Source organism: Glycine soja, chromosome 11 (genome assembly GCF_004193775.1).
Source record: "Glycine soja cultivar W05 chromosome 11, ASM419377v2, whole genome shotgun sequence".
NCBI lineage: Eukaryota > Viridiplantae > Streptophyta > Magnoliopsida > Fabales > Fabaceae > Glycine > Glycine soja.
In genome coordinates, this window is record NC_041012.1 from 45,548,958 (window position 1) to 45,568,784 (window position 19,827).

Below are 19,827 nucleotides of genomic sequence, written 5' to 3' on the forward strand. Positions count from 1 at the left end.
ATGATACTTAAATAAAGTTCTAGATGAACCAAATTGAGAAGTTCTGGAAATAATCCAAAGCCAATGTCAGAAAGAACCAGCATGTGGATGAGAATAACAGAATTATATAGCAATGAAAACCAGGGAAACAGATTGTGCTTTGTGTGATGGGGAAAAAAGGATTTGCAGAAGAAAAAAAAATATTTTATACAACTAAAATTTACACTTAATAAATACTCGTAAATATATAAATTATATTATAATTAAAATTTATAATAAATGAGTATTTTTGAATATATAAATTATATTTTAAATTTATCCTTATCATATCCTACCATATCTTTATGCAACAATTTGAATTTATTTTTAAACTTTTTTAATGTATCCTAGAATCTTAAGAGATTTTGTTTTATTTTAAAATTAAAACTATTGTTAGGGGCTCCTCTGTCTGTTACTTATACTATTGCGAATCGAAGAATGCTAACATTTGGCATTGTGGTTGACCAAGTTAATATTTCAAAACTGTAGAGTTAAATGTTTAGCTACATGCATGGCTTTAAAATTGTTCATCACTTATCACTCGGACATACGTACTGATCATGAAATTAACTATTGCACGAAAACAGTATTGTTAATGAAAAATTCGTTTGAGCATTCATCTTAATTTTCTCAAATGATCTTTCATCTGAAACTATAATTTTTTTTACCAAAAGCTTGAGTGAAAATAGAGAGGAAGGAATTCTTGAAATGGAGGAGTGATACAGGATTGGGAACAGAGGCATTATCAGTGAAAATTATATTTGAGATATATTGCATAATTATTCAATTGATTGTCCTTATCAAGCAATATAAAAATACTAGCCTTGAAGCTTATATTGATCAGGTCCAATTGTGATACGTTGAAGGAGCATGCTGAAGGTGAAAGGGTGGGGTTGATAAGCTGAGGCAGGGAGGTGGAGAGAGGGACATCAATGTTGAGGAAATGTGAAGAACACACACGAATTGAGTTTTCTAATGTAATAAGAATGTTCGAGAGCACACCAATTGAGTTTGCTAATTAATGACATCATGCCACAATATTCTGGTATATAGGAAGATGGTAGGTGTTAGTAGAAGCAAGGTGAAGGTGGATTAAATAAAAACTTAATTTAGGATTATTTTTTTCCCAATGCGCACTATTGCAACTTATAGAAGCCAATTTACAACCATACTTTTAATTTTAAGAGGGGAGAGGGGGAATTATTGAAATTTCATCAACTTAGGGATTACATTGCTACAAGAATGCATTTTATTTGTCTTTTTTCCAATATGACCTAGATTGTAGATATAAATTTGTTATCTACACATTATATAGATACCACTACGTACTAACTATCATTGATGTAAACCACACTGCGATCATTGCTTGCCACCAACCTGCTTCACAACAAAATCAAAAGGATATACTTTTTAGGTGTAATAAGAACTTAGGTTTCAATTTCAAAGATAATTGCTGTATCTTATATACGGAAAGAAATCTCCCTGTAGAGAGATTGTTTTATCATTTTCCTTTTCATGAAGGAACTTTACCTCTCTCTAGCTAGATCCGCAGAAGGACCTTATATTTGTTGTATCACTAGACAGACACAAAAATTTAGTTTGACGAATCGCATTGAAAAACTTAGATATATACTTATTGTATTTTATCCTTATCAATATCGTAGTTATTAACATGTGCTTGGACCAAGTTTGGCAAGTTACCAATCAAAGAGGTACTCAAGAGAAGGAACACAGAATTAAAGTGATGAGGTTGAATTATTAGGTCTGGTCTGGTAATAATAAAATTCTTCAAGGCCAAGTAGCGTGCAACCACAAAGACATAAAACCTTGAGTGAAGGAAGATGAACACATGAAAAGTGAGATAGATTTAGATTGAGAACTGAGATGGTTGGATGTGCTTTGCTTCTGCATCCTTCGGCCATTTAGGGAGAATATAGGGCTCTTACGTGGTGGCAAAGGCTGTGAAAATCGGTGCAAGATTGACCTATGGAAAAGATCGATCCTATTTTGTAATTGTTAAATATCCTTGTGGATCACTATCTTTTTCATCCAATATCGCACAATTCACTATTTAGATTTAGTTATCATTTATAACTTATAAGATAATTTTTATCTATGTTACCATTATCCTTACGTATAATTTGTACTTTTTTGTGAAAATCTTATGATCCATGTTACTATCTTTCAATTTATAATTTTGATTTAAATGTATTTTTTTCCCTCAAATTTAGGGGATTATTTTAGTCCATTAGACTATTTCCTCCACTTTTTTTTTATATAAAAATGCATAATTATATATTATTAATGTAATTGTAATCAATTTGATTTTCATAATTTTAACATTCAAATTGATAATGCAAATACATTTTATTTCAAATCTATTAATAATATATATATATATATATATATATATATATATATTGGTTTAAATTTATAACAATAAAAAATAACATAATTTTAGTTTCATTATAAAAAAAACTATCTAATCAACTCAACTATGTTATTAAAACAAGCTTTAATCTTTCTTTTGTTTTTGTTGAATAGTTTTATTTATGGTTAATAATTAATTATTTTATCATTTTTCAGTAGAATATTTTTTAATCGGCAAGAAAAAAAAGAAAAAAAATTATGCACTGATATTGTAAAAAAAAGTATACAATCAATATGATAAATTTATTAATTCCTTAATTATCGAATATTAACATAAGTCTTGTAAATATTACTTGACCAAAGTGAATGAGTGATTCCCTCCCAGCGAAAAGCCCATACAATTTCCCGCTAGTCCCCATTATAAAATAAGACTTTGAATGAATGCTCACCCCAAAACAATTCACGTGAGACACCAACAGATAGTCTTCTCCTGCTCTTGTGTTTTTTCTCTTTCCAGCATTCAACAATAACTAATGAGCTAAATTCATTTAATACATCTTAAATACTCCTGCACAAAAATAACGTATGCAGCCACCAAATAATCTGCTCCAAAACCAACACTATTAATTGCTGCACAACATCAACATTCCATATCAGATACCATTCATGAACCATATGTCCTCCTTCTGTAACCGCACCAACCTTGTACGCATACATTATACTCTACCTCTCTCTCTCTTACAATTTTGCTTCCCTCAATCACTCTTTATTCCACCCAACAAGACCAACTTACTCATTAAGTAATTAACATTGCCATTGTGCATACGAGCCCACATCAAAACCAGGTAAAGAAGTTGATATCTTGGAGATCACCTTTCCCATATCAAAATTAACATATCCCTGAACACACACGGAACCATTCTGTAACTTTTCCCTCTCTTGGATGACGTAGCTCCTTGATGTTGTATCATTTTTCCTTTTCATGAAGGAACTTAATTTACCACTCTCTAGATTTATACAATTTCTGCCACCCTTCTTTTTTGTGATTAACACTCAAACAAAGGTTTGTTCGTATATTCGCTAACGAAACTTCATCATTATAAAGAATGCAACATAATATTGGATTTACTAACATATATATCACATAACAATAGAGAAATTAGAGAAGCAATTTTTTTGACTGGTAATCTCGTCACTTTCTCCAAGCCTTAACTTGCTTGCTTTCAACAACCCATAGGGTTTACGCAGTAGTGTAAGATAAGATCACGGGGCGGTCATACACCGCAAACCAGATTATAGTCTCTAACCCAGTTAGTTAATGGATACCCGTCATCTCATACCTAAGACAAAAAAAAAAAAAACTTGCAGTCATATCTCCCAAATGTAGCATAGCTGTAAATAACATCTACCCAACTATTGCTTTCGTTGTTTAAAGGAAAATGAATCAAAATGATTTCTCTCTCAAACTACAACAAATCCTTCAGCTTAGAGTTGATTGGCACATGGTTTCCACTGATGTGTGGCCCCAAACCTTGAGGAGATGGACCACTTATGCTACTAATTTTCAGAGCTTTCTTTGCCCAACACACTTTTCACCTGAAAAACCATCTTAGTTCTGAAGTTATCATTGGGCTGAATCAGTCTAAATCACAAACATCTCATCTACTCATCAAGGTTTTGCATCTCGATCTACTTTACCTTAAGTAGGCGATGAACCCATGATGAGGCTTTTCTCTGGGTGTCCAATTCTTGAATAACTTTGTTATGAGGAAGTGAAGTCTAATAATTCAACCTAATTTAAAATCACTGAAGAAGTTACATCTCAAGTGTCATGATAAAAGGGTGCATGCAGATAGTCACCCATTCTCTTGAGTACCTCCTTCAAGTGCAAAAAAAAGCATGCATCTGAATTTTTCAATGCGATTCTTCGAACTAAATTTTTGGGGCTGCCTACTTATACAACAGAGGTGAGGTTCTTTCTGCAAATCTTCTTTTTCCCGTAACACAGACAAACTTGTTTATTTTCATTGTTACATATGTTATTCTTTTAAAAGGAAATGGGTGATATTATTCATAATTCTTTGTTATTCTCATCCACATGCAGGCTCTAGCTGATGCTAGCTTTTGATTTCCAGAATTTCACAATTTGGTTCATCTAGAGCTTTGTTTAAGTAGAATTAACTGTGAGTAGGAATTGGGCACGGATCTAGTGTGGACTATATTATGGTATAACAAAATTCATCCTATGATTAGATTAGAAATAAACAGTTCACTGTGAATCACTTAATATGTGGTTCACCATAACCTTCGTCTATAGATGACACATATAAGTTTGTAAAACCATCAGCGGTCATTTAATTGATGTTGACTTTAATCGCAACGCATTAAAAAAGCATTGCGTAATGCAATAAATATTTTTAATAAAAATAATCTCATCATTAATGAAAAATATATTGTTATTCATGTTATATTAATGATATTTAATAAATTTAAATTGCGTATGTACTTTCTTTTATTTTATTGTGTATATAAAAGAAAAATACATACACAATATAAATTTATTAAATATTAATATGACATGAATAAAAATATATTTTTCATTAATAACAAGATTATTTTTATTAAAAATATTTATTACAATATGTAATGCTTTTTTAACGTGCTGCGATCAAATGTCAATGTCAATTAAATGACCGCTGCTTTAAAAAAAATGACCACTTGCAATTTTACAGACTTATACGTCATCTATAGGCGAAGGATATGGTGAATCATACGGTGGACCATTATTTCTAGTCAGAGGATGAATCTTGTTACCATAGTAGAGTCCACACTAGATCCATGCACCCTCCAAGCAACTCTAGTGCCCTCTTCATCTCCACTCACACTCTCTATGTATCTTGTTTGTGTCTCTTTTTTGGATTTGTTTGGCATGCATAAATTTCCTTGTCACTCAATTTCCAATAATAATCAAAATTTTAGGATTGAGATAATGAACTTTGGGACAAAACAAAATTTTAATAGACAAACACATAATAAATAAGGATCAAAATTATTTAAAATTACTTTGACATATATTTTTTTTAATGAAAACTAAACTAATTATATATGGTATCACTAAAAAAAAAGATGGAGCTCACACCTTGCTTGGATTAAAGTCATAGGTATTCTCCAACAGTTTGAAGAGCCTATACACAAAACATGCATGTAATTAGATTTCTGACTCAAGAAATTGAAAATCACACTCATTATTATCCTACATATTATTAATGTTTCAGCCAAAGTTAATGTTGTAAGAATTTTTGGTACTGATGCATAGGCTAATTATCATACCTAAGGACATCTACTTTTGGAAGCACTTTGTTCCAACAGCCAAATATAAAAATAAATAAATTGGCTTTGTCAATATATATAGCTTCTCAAATGCAAACATCAGCTTAACCCAGCAATAAGTACCTCTAGTGCATTGGCTTTGTTAGCATATTCTTTTGAGCAATCTTAAGCGCAAAACGATTTGTGCGACCAATCTAATAAATTCTGACGAAGTAGCTCTAGTATGGATTCCACTCATATTTCCTTCTAAAAATGGAACTCAGTGAAGTACATAAATCCAATTCAAAACATAAAGCCTAAATAAAAACACACGCTCAAAACTTTAACAACCCAATACTACAAAACTCATCACCAACTCCTTAATAAAAATGAGGAAAAATTTATTTTGATTTAGTCATCCAAGGAGAAAATTGAAACAGTGGAGACTCACCTCTGATTTCCCCGAGTTAGATCTAGAACCTTCAAAATGATGTTGTTGAATGAGAGCTTATAAAATTGAGAAGTTGTTGAATGCTTGGGATGGGAAGGATAAAAAAGAACAACCACTCAATAATGACTCTACCAAAAAAACATTGAATAATGACACTATTAAAATTTATTATCCTTCCCCAATCTCTAATAATAAAAAATGTAAAATAAATAATATTATAAATTGTGCATTAAAAACCCACTCTCTAATAAATGTTACACTAATTAATATATACAATTTATTAAATAAAAAGTTGACTAAAAAGGAAATGTTTTAAATATCTCTATGTTAAATAATATTATAAATTGTGCGTAAAAAATCACTCTCTAATAAATGTTGCACTAATTAATACGATTTATTGAATAAAAAACTAACCAAAAAGAAAATGTTTTAAATATCTCTACGTTAAATAATATTATAAACTGTGCAGAAAAACTCATTCTCTAATAAATGTTGCAATAATTAATACGATTTATTAAATAAAAAATTAACCAAAAAGGAAATGTTTTAAATGTCTATACGTTAAATAATATTATAAATTGTGCAGAAAAACTCACTCTTTAATAAATGTTACACTAATTCTTGTATTAATTATTTTTATAGTAGAAATACATTTCATTAAAAGAAGAGGAAAAATGTATTAACAAACAATTAAAAAAGAGAGAAATATTAATAAAAAAGATAATTTTAAAAAATATATAAATTTAAGACAAATTTATTACTATAAACTAAATTAATCACTTTTATTAATCTTCATCAATTAAATAATTGAATCTTATATACATAAACAGTGGGATGGAGTAAATAAAAAATTAATTAAAAAGGAAATGTCTAAGTGTTTTTAAGTTCAGTAGGAAATCCTAAGTATGGTTTGGATTTGATAAGTTTTCAAATAATCAAATATGAAATCTAATCCCGATTAATAAAAATCATATGAGAAGGAATACCATGTATTTTCTAATACATTTCTTTTAACATATATTTTATTATTGATTAAAATTTACTGAAAATTCTAAAATCAGAAAAAAGTATTAAATAACAAGTGAGACCTATAAATAAAATATAATTTCTAATAAATTTTAATCAATTATAAAGAATATATTCAAAAGAAAAAAAGTATGTTATTAACATTATTCTCAGTAAGATTCCAAATAATCAGTGATATTTTTGCCAAAACAAAATATAATACACAATTACTAGTGGCGGATAACCACCAGAACATGCTATTTACAATAGTAAAAAAGTAATGAATATTTTCACAAATAGTCAAAAAGTAACGAGTAAGCGTTAAATGTTTTAAATAATATTAATTGGTTTGATTTTATTTTTTACCTCAACTTTTATTTTTTTAGCAAATTAACTTAAGATATTTTACCTTTTACTTTTAAGAAACTTATAAATTTTACCCTCTGTTATTTATCCATTAGTTAACACAAAAGGTGGAGGTAAAATTTGCTACAAGTTAAGGGTAAAATTTGTAAAAAAAAAATGGGGGTAAAAAGTGAAACTATGATAGGAGTAAATTGATAGAGGATAAAATTTGCAAGTTTCTTAAAGTTAGAGTTAAAATGCATCAAATTAATTTTTTGGGAATAAAATTCACCAAAAATTGAAAAGTTAGAGGTAAACAATGTAATTAAATCTTATAAAAATAAATATATTTCCTTTCATGTGATATTAATCATCATATTAAATAAATTAGTATTTTGCATTTTTTTTCTGTCTCTTGGCTCGTATAAATTGTATGTTTTGGTATGAAACAAATTTCATAAGATTCTAGGCTATGTAATTCTATACAAAACAGTCAATATTAGTAATGACAAATAGAAGTTATGCTTCAGTATTATTTTTATGTTTTTAGTTTTCATTCTCCCTCCCTATATCCCAAATGGTCAAAGGAGGTAGAAGCAAATCCCAAAAGTCCGCTTCAATTAAAACAAAGCCAGAACAAGTTGATAGGATTAGCCACCTATTTGATGATATAATTTATCATATCCTTTCCTTCCACCCAACCAAAGAGGTTGTTACTTCAGTCTACACAAGTTGAGGCAAACTAAGATTTTTGGCGGCTAAAAATGTAATCCGGAGGCTAAAATCGCCACCAATGTCTTTTCCAACGTTTAATAAAGTCAATAGGTCCACATACACTAAAAACCACATTTGGTAGATTTTGAATGACCGTTGTTATTTTCACCATAAAAATAATAAAATACTGGATTGGATTTTACAAGGATGAACTTGATGGTCCACGTATAATTGGATAATTTTTCCACCACTATTAAAGCTCTAAGGTCTAGCCTAGGTCATTTTACTAAATAAATTAAGTCAAGTCTTTTATAAAGTTCATTTAACTAATTAAAAGATTGTGCTTTAGGTCATGCAAAAGTCATTAATGTCTAATAGGTTAAGGCCAATAGTATGTTTTAAAATTTAATCACTAAGTAAATTATGTCAAGACCTTTTATAATGCAACAGTAGTAGTAATAAAGAAATGAAGATTTGATACAATTTTTTAGACCCAAATTAGGAAAACTTTAGACATTTCCATTTAAGTTGTCTAATATTTTTGTTAATTAATATATTTTATTAATTAGTGTGACATTTATTAGAATGTAAATAGTGTATACTTAAAAAAATAATTTATTTATTAGAATGTAAATATTGATAGATAGATTTGACCCCAGTAATATTTTCTTTTTAACAGTCGAACACCATTTCCAAAAGGATAAAAATTGGGCTCACATTAGAAAGTCGCGATGAACACAAAACATTTATTCGAAGCGGCAATAGAGTTTCCAAGTAGGGATTTCCTATATGAAACCTTTCTCCCAAATCAAGTTGAACATGCAGGGATATCTCTTTCAAGTTGCAATTGTTGTTTACTGCGAAAAGCATTCGCATTAGATCCCTAAATTCATATATTTAAAAAATGGTATTGAACCAGGAAAATGGTTTCTTTGTAGTGGTAAACGCGTGATGTAGTTTAACTTTTATCACTACATTAACTTTACTATCGGGAGCCACGTACCTACGTTATTTTTGCGTTTTGTGCGGTGGTATTTGTCCTGGTTCCTGAATAGCATTCATGAAAGAGATATCGAAATTTCAATCTACTATTTATTAACCATTCTCTTTTAAAAAAAAATCAACCAATTTAGAGATAACATTGCTACAGGGGTGCATTTGATTTGTCTTTATTACAATGACATGAATAGTAAATATAGTTATAAACTAAACATTAGACAGAAACTACTACTAACATCATTGATGTCAAACACTCTTTTACCATTCAAATTGTCACCGCATAGTGATCATCGCTTGTCACCAACCTGCTTCACAACAAAATCAAAAGCAATATTTATGTTTTAACAATTTATGTACAATATCAAATATAATAATTGTCTATGTTATAGGGAAAGGCATTTTTCTTAATACAAGCTTAATTTGACACACCAGTTTCTCATTAATACCAAAACGTTAGAATTCATATATACCTGAACGAATTGCATACATCAAGGAAAATCTTGGCACAGAATTTGATAATTTGCCAAACGACAATACTTTGAGGATGATAGTAACGAATCCAATTTTGTCATAGCATGACTTGTTTTATTTGGCTCCAACCACTTCGCCATCTTTACTGTCACTGTCTTGAGGACCTTTGCATTCTTTAGAATATACTTTGTAAGTTCCAACTCGTATTTGGAGCCACCATACTCTCTAAATTTAAACGCAGTAAGATGTGAGCTAATACAACTAGGAACTGGTGCAGTTGGCTGTGTCCACTTTCTTTCACTTTCCTCATAAACCTGTTGAATAAAGATACAACTATTATGTTTTTTATTTTTCAAATAGGAGACAGAGGGCGGGGGGGTAAGGGCATGTTTGATTCCCTTCTAACTTTTTGGTTTTACAAGTTGTTTTCTAAAAGAATTTAGCATTACTAAAATATCAAATTAATAAAAAAATGTTTTCATAACAAGTGTTTTAAGAAAACAGAAAATTCAAGTGTTCATTCACATGCACTGATGTTATAGTTAAACTTTTTGAAAAGATACAAGCATTTTCAAAAGTGCTCAACAGAAAGAAATTTTAAAAAGTATAGAAAACTCATTTAAAAACAGTAAGCAAACATGGCCTAAATATCAAGAAAACAATAAAACTGAACCTCAAAAGTCAACAAACCTTATCAATGTCAAGAATTTCAAGCTTGGGGCATCTAGCAAGTAACAATTGTATTAGAGAACAAGAGTCAATTGTACTTAAACAAAGCTGTAGATGAACCAAATTGTGAAATTCTGGAAATCCAAAGCTAGCATCAGTTAGAGCCTACATGAGGATGAGAATAACTAAGAATCGATTATAATATCACCCATTTCCTTTTAAAAGAATAGCATATAAAACAATGAAAATAAATAAGTTTGCTAGTGTGATGGGGTAAAAAAAATGATTTGCAGAAAGAACCTCACCTCTATTGTATAAGTAGACAGCCCCAAAAATTTAGTTTGACGAATTGCATTGAAAAAGTTAAACACATACTCTTTTTCATGCTGGTCAAAATAGATATCAGCATGTGCTTGTAACAGGTTAGGCAAGTTACCAACCAAAGAGTCATGGACTTTAGTTTCTTGCACTTGAAGGTACTCGAGAGAAGGGGTGACTACCTGCACTCTTTTATCATGACACTTAAGATGTAACTTCTTCAGTGAAGGCACGCATATTTTAAACGAGGTTGAATTATTAGACTTCACTTCCTCATAACAAAGTTCTTCAAGAACAGGACACCCAGAAAAAAGCCTCATTATGGATTCATCATCTACAAGGTAAAGCACATCGAGATGCAAAACCTTGAGTGAAGGAAGATGAATTGATGAAATGTTATTTAGATTGATTGTCAACCCAAGTGATAACTTCAGAACTGAAATGGTTTTGCAAGTGAAAAGTGTGTTGGGCAAAGTAACCTCAAAATAATAGTTGCAAATGAGGTCCATCTCCTCAAGGTTTTGGGCCACGGCAGTGGAAACCAATGAGCCAATCAAGTCTAAGCTGAAGGGTTTGCTATAGTTATATAGACAAAGCCTTTTGATGCATTTTGCTTTGTGTTGAGCTAAGATACTGCCAAAAATGGAAGCAAAGGTTGTGTTGAAGAAGCAAGGCCAATTGTCATCAAAATCAAGAGTAAGGACCAAAGTCCAAAGTGATCTCCACCTGGTGGACAAAACACTAGTAGTAACAGCCTCTGTGGTTGGGAGGAATGAAAGGATATGGCAAATTATTTCATCAGGCAGAATGCTAATCCTATCAAGTTGTGCTGCCTTTGGTTTTGTTGGAGACTTTTGGCCATTGTTTCTGCGTACTTTGGCCTTTTGGGATACAATGAGGGGGAATAAACACAAAGAACGTAAAACAGAACCTCTATTTGGCATTGTGAACTGTTAATTAGGAACCAAAAAACAAAAATAAGAAAGAAAGGTAAGAATATTGTATGTCTTGATTGCAGAAAAACAGTGAATGGAAAGACGATCTCTAAGGGGAAACCTTCACAAAAGAACCTTTAGCAAAGAGATAAGAGATAACACTCAATTTACTAAAGATACAGATTGATCTGAATCCCTCCTCTCCAGCTTCATCCTCCTATTTATTCAACTTAATAACCCCCTAACTAACTGTCTTAACTAAAGGTTTGCATAAAAGGTTACAAAAGTGAAACTAATTTAATTTAAATAAATAAAAAACCATCAGCTCTTGAGAAACAGCTTCTGAAATATCTTTTTCTAGAAAAAAATAATAAATACATAAAAACAAAGAAATAAAAGAAAAGTACATATGGAATCTAAATTTATTAAATATCATTAATATGGCATGAATGAAATATATTTCTCATTAATGACAAGACCTTTTATTAAAATATTTATTGCATTACATAATGTTTTTTTAACGCGTTGTGATCAAAGTCAACATCAATTAAATGGCCACTGCTTTTCAAAAAAAATTATATGACCGCTGATGGTTTTACAAACTTATGTGATCTATAGGCGAAGGCTACGGTGAACCACATATTAAGTGGTTCCCAGTGGACCATTATTTCTAACCATAGGATGTATCTTGTTACCATAGTATAGTCCACACTAGATCCATGCACCCTCCCAGCAACTCCCTTATCCAATTCCTCTGGCCACCATTTGCCGCCACTGGAAGCAATTTTCAGCGGCAGCATTTGTTTTTTTCTCGTCTTTCTTGTGGCAGCCCCGCCACGGAAGAAAACATGTTGAGGACCACTGCATCTCCACCCTCAACAATCACAATGCCCCCACCGCACCAAATCTAGATGTCGTCGAACAGCGACACCAACCCCGTGAAAGGAGCAGTTCCCTCTCCTCCTTTGAAACTCCTCCACTACCTCTACCACCAGCCGCAGAGGGTCTACAGCCTCCATGACCGTCCCTCTCTGTTTCTTCTTCTCTCATACGTGTCTTCATCTCCACTCACACTCACACTCTCTATATCTTGTTTGTGTTCTCAGTACTTTATCTCTATAAAACATTGGCGTAGATTTGGACCAGCCAACGGTGGCCACCTTCTGAAGAAATCTAAGTGCACACATTGCTAACACAACCCCAACACAATTCTGTCTCTCTCTTTAAAAAAAGCAATTGAGCATTATCTCTTATCTCTTTGCAATTGATAATTGTGTGCGTGGAAGCAAAGATGTGATTTTGAATCTGTTTTTGGGTTTTAGTTTTGTGTGGGGGAAGTGGGTGATGCGGTGGTGTTGAGCAATGCAAGATTGAATCTTTTTCTAATGAAACAAATAGGGGTTATGGATTTGAAGAATAAGAAGACTTGTGAGCCCAAGGGTCAGTGATGCACATCGGAGGAAAGTTGTAGCGGTCGTCGGAGGTGCAATCAAAGTCAGTGAGGGATTCGATCTGGTCCATTTGTGCGGTGCACGCTGGGTTGACAGCAAGGACTAAAGGTTGAGGGATTTAAGACTGATCAAAAACTTGTTTAGAAACTAAAAGTACTGAATTTCACAAAAAGTTTAGGGACCAAAAACATATTTAACACATCATTTTATTACTTACTGACTGATACACTTGCCGAAATAAGGTTGTGATAATTCATTTTCCACACACATTGATAAGTGCAACACCATTAACTACACACTTTTTCATCATCACAACATGACATTTATTAAGCATACGACATTGATTGAGTAAGTTTCTAGCATTGTTGTCAGGGACTAGATTTGACATCATTGGAATGTTGAGATACTAGACTAAGTATTTTACTTGGTTTTTTAATATAATTATCCTTTACTTATCTTTATTTTTAATTGATTTTGCTTGTCTAATTTGCTTTTAATAAACTTGATTAGATTAACTTTAGGTAGTATATGCGCAAACACAGTAGTCTTTGGTCGAAAGATTGAGAGGACCACTGGAGCTATTCACAAACTATACAAGTATGGTTCAGATTTGATTCCGCTGGTGCAAAAGAAATCAAATTGTTCTGAAGTCACTACAAGAAAATTGACTTCTAGCTATAGACAAAATTTGATACACATCCAAGAAAACAGCATCATAGTGAAATTAAAACTTGAAAGAAGAGAAAGGAGGGGAGGTAAGTACCTCAGATAGGAATTGCTCCCATTCCTATTGAAAATAATCCTATTTAAACTTAATATCATCAAAAGAAAGATTAATATCTCATGGAGATCATAAGTTCATACTTGATATACATCCAAGAAAACAACATCAAGAAATAATAATTGCCATACCAGAATGCATGTTACGCCAAGTGCCAGGACCACTGCAACACCCACCTCGTGAAGGCTGCTCTAAGTCCTGTAATCACAATCTGCAAAAGAAAAAAATGATGAATTGGTTTGGGGAAAACAAATATCAGATATTCCAAGACCTAGTGATTAAGTTAAAATTAATAACCTGAAGGTAAGCATGTTATAGACCTGATGGTGGGAGAAAACCCTGACATAAAAATTCACAAATAAAGCTATTGATATCAAACATTTGATGCAAAACACACAACAAAACTAGACAAACTCCACTGAATCTCATTAAAAAAATGGCAAAGTAGGGTCTGATTCCATAATTCAAAATCAAATGATGCTAATTTTCATCACGATAGTGTTAGATGATAAAATAATGCTCCATTTTATCAAATTCCATAAAAGCAATAAGCATTCTTCCATAATCAAAATCAATTAGCTATTTTCCAAACTCTAAAAGTTCAAAAAATCAACCCAAGAAAACTTTACTTTCATGATTTATTTTACAAATTCTACAATTCTTGCTTCTCACAACTGCTTGATATCTCTTGGAACATCTATGATGACTAATATCATCAATTTCACTTCAAATTTCACAGTCAGTTGCATGTGTTGTAAGTGAAATGGCAAACTGAGAGCATCCAGAGTAGAAAGAGACATTCAAGCGTATCATGCAAAGGCAATAGTTAATCAGGTGCTAGAATTAAACTTTGAAATTTAAAAAATAAGTCCAATCACAAGTATATAATAATGCAAGAGTATAGATTAAAACCTTAGCTTCATCAGGCATATGCTCTCCAATCTCCATGGACTACACTAGATCAAATTGGCCATTAGGAAATGGTTGCTCTAGAGCATCGGGAACCCAAAAGGAAGCATGCAATCACAGAAACATGAAAGCAAATATTATATATTTATAGTATATTCTATTAGCTACATGTGCATAGATTCTATAGAAGTTATTAAGAACATCTGCTGCGGAAAATAACGTACCTTGGGTTTGGATATATCATTCTCTTATAAATTGATATATCTTTGCCAATGTAAATACACTACTTCCCTTCAAAAGAACAGGAACAAAAACGGAAAGAACACATCATCAAAAGTTTAAGATCAAATTAAAAATAACCACATGAGAAGTGAATATTTTAACTAACAAGTAAAACAACCTTCAAAACAATTTATCAAAGGTCTTCCACCCTAACCTTTGATTGCACTTTCCATTGACTGAGTGCATGTTGCAGACTTCCCTAACCATCATATGCGGTGCTTACATCCATTCTTCACTACAAGACTATTCAAAGCTTACACCAATTTGTATGAACATGTACAATGAAAAAAATAAGTTTATATGCAATTGAATTATTAGGTACTAGATACACTTGTGAATTTTATGGTCTTAGTTAACAGATAAACAATGGAGCATATCATCTTAACTGATTCACTTAAAAAAAAACAAAAACTTAACTGAAACCTAACCAAGAGGCAGATAAAGAAAGGTCAATCAGGAATTTTATATTACATTTGAAATGCACAAAACAAGACAATACATATACAGAATCCTTGGTATGAGAGTGGTTGAGATCTAGAGAGAGAAAGAACTGACAGATAAACAACAGGAGCAGCTTAACTGAAACTAAACCATTAAAGAATGGCCACTCAGGAAATTTATCAAACACTTGAAATGCATAAAACAAGACAACTCATATACAATATCCAACATTAAAAAAGAAAGCTACAAAAAAACAAACTCAATCAAACTCTTCCTACCATGTTTTGTAAACACAGTTAGTTCATAATTCAACAATGGGATTGACACGCTCCGTGCGCTGGAGATTCAACACCCATGCCGCCTTGCTGACATTCGGTTTCCAATCGCCGGAGTAGGAGGATGTTCGAAAACGAAAACAAAACTCTTCTAACGGCGTTAGTTCGGAAACGAAAGCACCGTGCTTTTTCGCCATCGTTGTCATAACACTCTGCCGGCGCTTGTGTACAGGAGTGCTAATTTCTTCAACCAAGTCACAGTGTACAAAAAGATGATTACTCAAAATCAAATTACTTAAGTTATCGTGCTAATTACTTCAATCAAGTTATGGATAGTGTACAAAACTAAAACAAACAGACAAATGAGACTTTGAGAGCAAAAAGAATACTCAAAACATAAACAAATTTCTATCAAAACAATTGAGTTTAGGCGATTAGAATCTATTCTAATGCAGCTACCTACAAATCCCTAGAAAATTAGGAAAAAGCGAAGAAGAAGAGAAAGACTATCAGAGCTTACCGATGATGACAATCAAATAAGCAAATGTGATGCGATTTCGAAGAAGAGAAAGAAACAAAAATCAAGCTCTCATGCTTGATGTGCCTCGGTTTTGCTTCCAATCAACAATTCTCAAGTAAATTTGCATTGTCGACGGAGTTTAGCATTTTAAAAAAATAAAATAAAAAAGAAGCAGTAATTTTTTTTATAAAAAAAGTAGGTTTTTAATTTATTACAAAATTATCACTATAATAATAATAATAATGTCTGATCTACATAATTCAGTTATCCTCTACAAATATTTTAATTATTATATTTTCTTGTTTTTCTATTAAATATTGGTTGTCTATTACAAGGGATAAATATTAATTTTAGACGACTATAATTTTTTATTTTTAATAAATAAATATTTTAAATTTATAAATTATATTGTAATTAAAATTTAAAACAAATAAATATTTTTAAATCTGTAAATTATATTTAGAATATTACAAAGGTTTTACCTACACACACAAAAACAATTACAGGTAGAAGTCCTTTGAAATTTCACCTACACTTATCACTAGATCACATAGAAACACACTATTGTAGCTACGTATCTTGATTTGACATATAAGTCATTGATAATGATCCAGTTTGCATTAAGAAAGTTATCCTTGTCAAACTGCAGTCAACACATGCTGGAGGGGCAAGAACATATTACATATGTATGCATGCATCAACAACCTTAATTTCCAATCTTCCAAGATAGTATAATTGTCTCCACAAAGCTAGCACACCCCTTGAAGTACTAAGTGATGGGGCATTGCATTTTTGAACAAAGCCATACCTTGATGCACGTGGAGGTCTTCAGGGACAAGCACAAAAGCACCTTTAACTTGGATGAAAGGGCACCTTGTTGATCGAAGACAAATAAACAGGTCAAGGAACGTGGAAAGAGTAATACATAGGACCCTCCAACTCCAACCTCAACTCAATGTTTTATTTTTTTGAGAAGAACAAATCCACACGGATACTGCTTTATGTTCCAACATGCGCAAGTTTCGTCGTTCTGTTTGCGCGTAAAGGGGTTATTGAAACACGCAAGACTTGTCTCCGCTATATGGTTGTGATGCATGAAATAATATGTTTGATAAAGATTGATGCAAAGTCTCGTTGGTAACTATAAAATAAACATAACCAACAAGTTATTGATCAAGATGGAGCTAAACTTTGTACCTTAAAGCAAGATCTCGGAACATAATTGAAAAAAAAAATCATTAAAAATGATTAACAAAATTTGTAGTAGATTTTAGTTGGTAGATACTCTGACAAAAAAAACTATAAAATAAACATACCACTTAGCTCATAATCAATTAGTGCAAAATTATTTCTAATTCATTAACCATTTCAAATTGACTCAAAATATTTATCACCTGTTTGAATTTGCGTTTTAATGCACTTGATCTGCGTCCAAATATTATTATGATTATGTTGGGCAAAATATTTTAATTAATTTTTATTTTTTTAATTAAAAAATTTATTTAATTATTTGATAATTAATTTTTTTAATAATCATGTTTTTTAAAATATTACTTGAAATAGTAATTTTTTAAACATTAACTTTTAATTTTTTATATTTTATTTTATTTTATTCTCAATATATTTATTTAATTTTCTAATTACTCTTTTTAAATAAATTATAATTTCATTATTTTTAGTCATTTAATTTTTTTAAATTATTTTAACAGTTAATTTTATCAAATATTTATAATTTAATAAATTAATTTTTTATCTTCTAATTTTCAATTAATTTTTTAATTAATTTTACTGTAAATAGCCTATGCTAAACTCCAGATTTTTCCTGAATTTTAGCGTACGTAAAAATCTTGATTTATGTGAATCTACAATGCGCGTCTAATCAAAAACACTGTCACAGAGTGACAGTAAAAACAACTTTTAATTTTCATCTTAACACCACTATTTAAGATATATTTGGTTTTAGAAAGAAAGTGAAAAAAATAGGAAAAATAAGATGGTTTAGTAAATTGTTTAGTAAGAAAAATAAAAAATATATATATTATTGTTATATAATCCATCTTTCTCTTTTTTCCATCCAAACTTATATAAATAATAAACATGTATTTCTTTCCTTTCATCATGTCTCATCTCTCTCTTAAAAAGAAATTCAATTATTTTTATTAAAAATTTAATGTCTATTTAATAACAATATAAAAATAATTTTATATCAATATCAAATTATCGTTTAAATTATTTTAAAATAATTATTTTAAAAATTAACAAATTTATCATATCTAATAAATTATAATTAGACAACTCTATGTGATATATATCAATTTTTTTTCTCTTGTATTGAAAGCATATTTTATATTTATAAAAAAAAAAAAGTTGCAAAGAAACTATTATTTTCCTTGTGACTAGCTTTGAAGGAAGAGACAAGATTGAAAGGTTGAGCAGGGCCACCAGCAAGCATTCCATGAAAAATGTTTTTAATATTTAACAGTGATCATGTTATGGACTCAGACAACTAGGGTCTAGGGGGGGACCACAATTATTTTTTTATTAATATTAATTCTAGCTTAAATTGCGGTCTATCTTGTAAAAAATAAATAAAAAAAATTGTTGATGCAATATTGCAATCCCTTGATTGCAATATCCAAATCTAATAATTTCTTTGTCTTTTAAGTACTTCCCATACTGACTGTATTTTGCGTTCGGCTCTCGGCTCATTCGTATGCAATTTAATTATATTTTATACTCGGATAATAAATGTAGTTAATCATTTCAAATATATTAATTAATTGTTTAATTGTAATATTAAATAAGTTAATGTTATTTAAATTATTAAATATAGCATTCAATTTCTTTTATATAAAAACATGATTGAAAGGCACCCTCAACACTGTTGACTAGAATGTTAATGATATGTGGAGACATTGACAAAGACTCACTCAAAATTCAATTGATTAAATAAAATGTATAAGTGTTATAATTTTTTTTATATCATTTTCAACTCTTTAAAAGAAAACCACTTAAAAGATTATTAAATAAATTTAAACATTAAACTCTAAGTAATTTTTGGAAGTATCAGATAATCCTAAGGAATCTCTTTAAAATATTGTTTGTTAAGTGAAAGTTTAGTGTTGTTATTTATTTTAAAATATTAAAGTATACCAATTAATTAAAATATTATAAATTATGTTAATATATGTTAGATGTTTGAATTAATTAATATATAATATTAAGATAAACACTACTATCAATTTTACATAAAAATAGCAGTACTATTGACTGCAGATAATGTCACTCAAATTAAATAGAAGTACTTAGTTTAGAAAATAATGGTAGAACAATATTTTATTTCGTAAGATTATAATTTTTTATAAACCACTCATACATGTTTTTGATATTAAAAATATTAATATTACTATTCAGCAATTGAATCTAATTTTCAGTTATGTCACTATCTGCTTCACAGCTCGGATAGGTTCATGAAGTGAGCCACAAGAAGACAAGGACCCTTGTCTTTTATTTTATTTTTTCACTTTAGACTTTAGAGAATATCTTTGTCTTATGATGGAATAA

The 19,827-nt window shown here is 30.5% G+C and overlaps 1 protein-coding gene and 1 long non-coding RNA gene across 25 annotated transcripts; both read right to left on the reverse strand.

Annotated features, from left to right (window-relative positions):
* Window positions 1-1,106: 1,106 nt before the first annotated feature.
* On the reverse strand, window positions 1,107-6,258 carry LOC114375927. Its single transcript, XR_003658870.1, has 2 exons — window positions 6,149-6,258; window positions 1,107-1,395 (listed from the first exon to the last, which is right to left on the reverse strand). It is a non-coding gene; the product is annotated as an uncharacterized LOC114375927 (long non-coding RNA).
* Window positions 6,259-9,284: 3,026 nt separating this feature from the next.
* On the reverse strand, window positions 9,285-16,390 carry LOC114375553 (FBD-associated F-box protein At5g60610-like). Of its 24 annotated transcripts, none has more exons than XM_028333372.1 (10): window positions 16,264-16,389; window positions 15,747-15,987; window positions 15,182-15,262; window positions 14,970-15,031; window positions 14,749-14,825; window positions 14,134-14,175; window positions 10,657-14,047; window positions 10,373-10,516; window positions 9,682-9,996; window positions 9,285-9,516 (listed from the first exon to the last, which is right to left on the reverse strand). In XM_028333372.1, the coding sequence occupies exons 7-9, from the start codon at window positions 11,611-11,613 to the stop codon at window positions 9,700-9,702; spliced, it is 1,398 nt and encodes a 465-aa protein (XP_028189173.1). In that variant the 5' UTR covers window positions 11,614-14,047; window positions 14,134-14,175; window positions 14,749-14,825; window positions 14,970-15,031; window positions 15,182-15,262; window positions 15,747-15,987; window positions 16,264-16,389; the 3' UTR covers window positions 9,285-9,516; window positions 9,682-9,699. The 24 variants fall into 24 exon arrangements, with proteins under 24 accessions (XP_028189173.1, XP_028189163.1, XP_028189168.1 ...); XM_028333362.1 differs by having other exon boundaries at window positions 14,970-15,036; XM_028333367.1 differs by having other exon boundaries at window positions 14,970-15,036; window positions 15,146-15,262.
* Between the last annotated feature and the right edge of the window lie 3,437 nt (window positions 16,391-19,827).

What these genes read in the sequence shown, in the direction of transcription:
- LOC114375553 (XM_028333376.1), bottom strand. Translation starts at nt 11,613, where the DNA reads ATGCCAAATAGAGGTTCTGTTTTACGTTCTTTGTGTTTATTCCCCCTC. An exon ending in TGTCTACTTATACAATAGAG is followed by an intron (nt 10,517 to 10,656) that starts GTGAGGTTCTTT and finishes ATCCTCATGTAG; the next exon opens with GCTCTAACTGATGCTAGCTT. An exon ending in AAATTCTTGACATTGATAAG is followed by an intron (nt 9,997 to 10,372) that starts GTTTGTTGACTT and finishes TTTATTCAACAG; the next exon opens with GTTTATGAGGAAAGTGAAAG.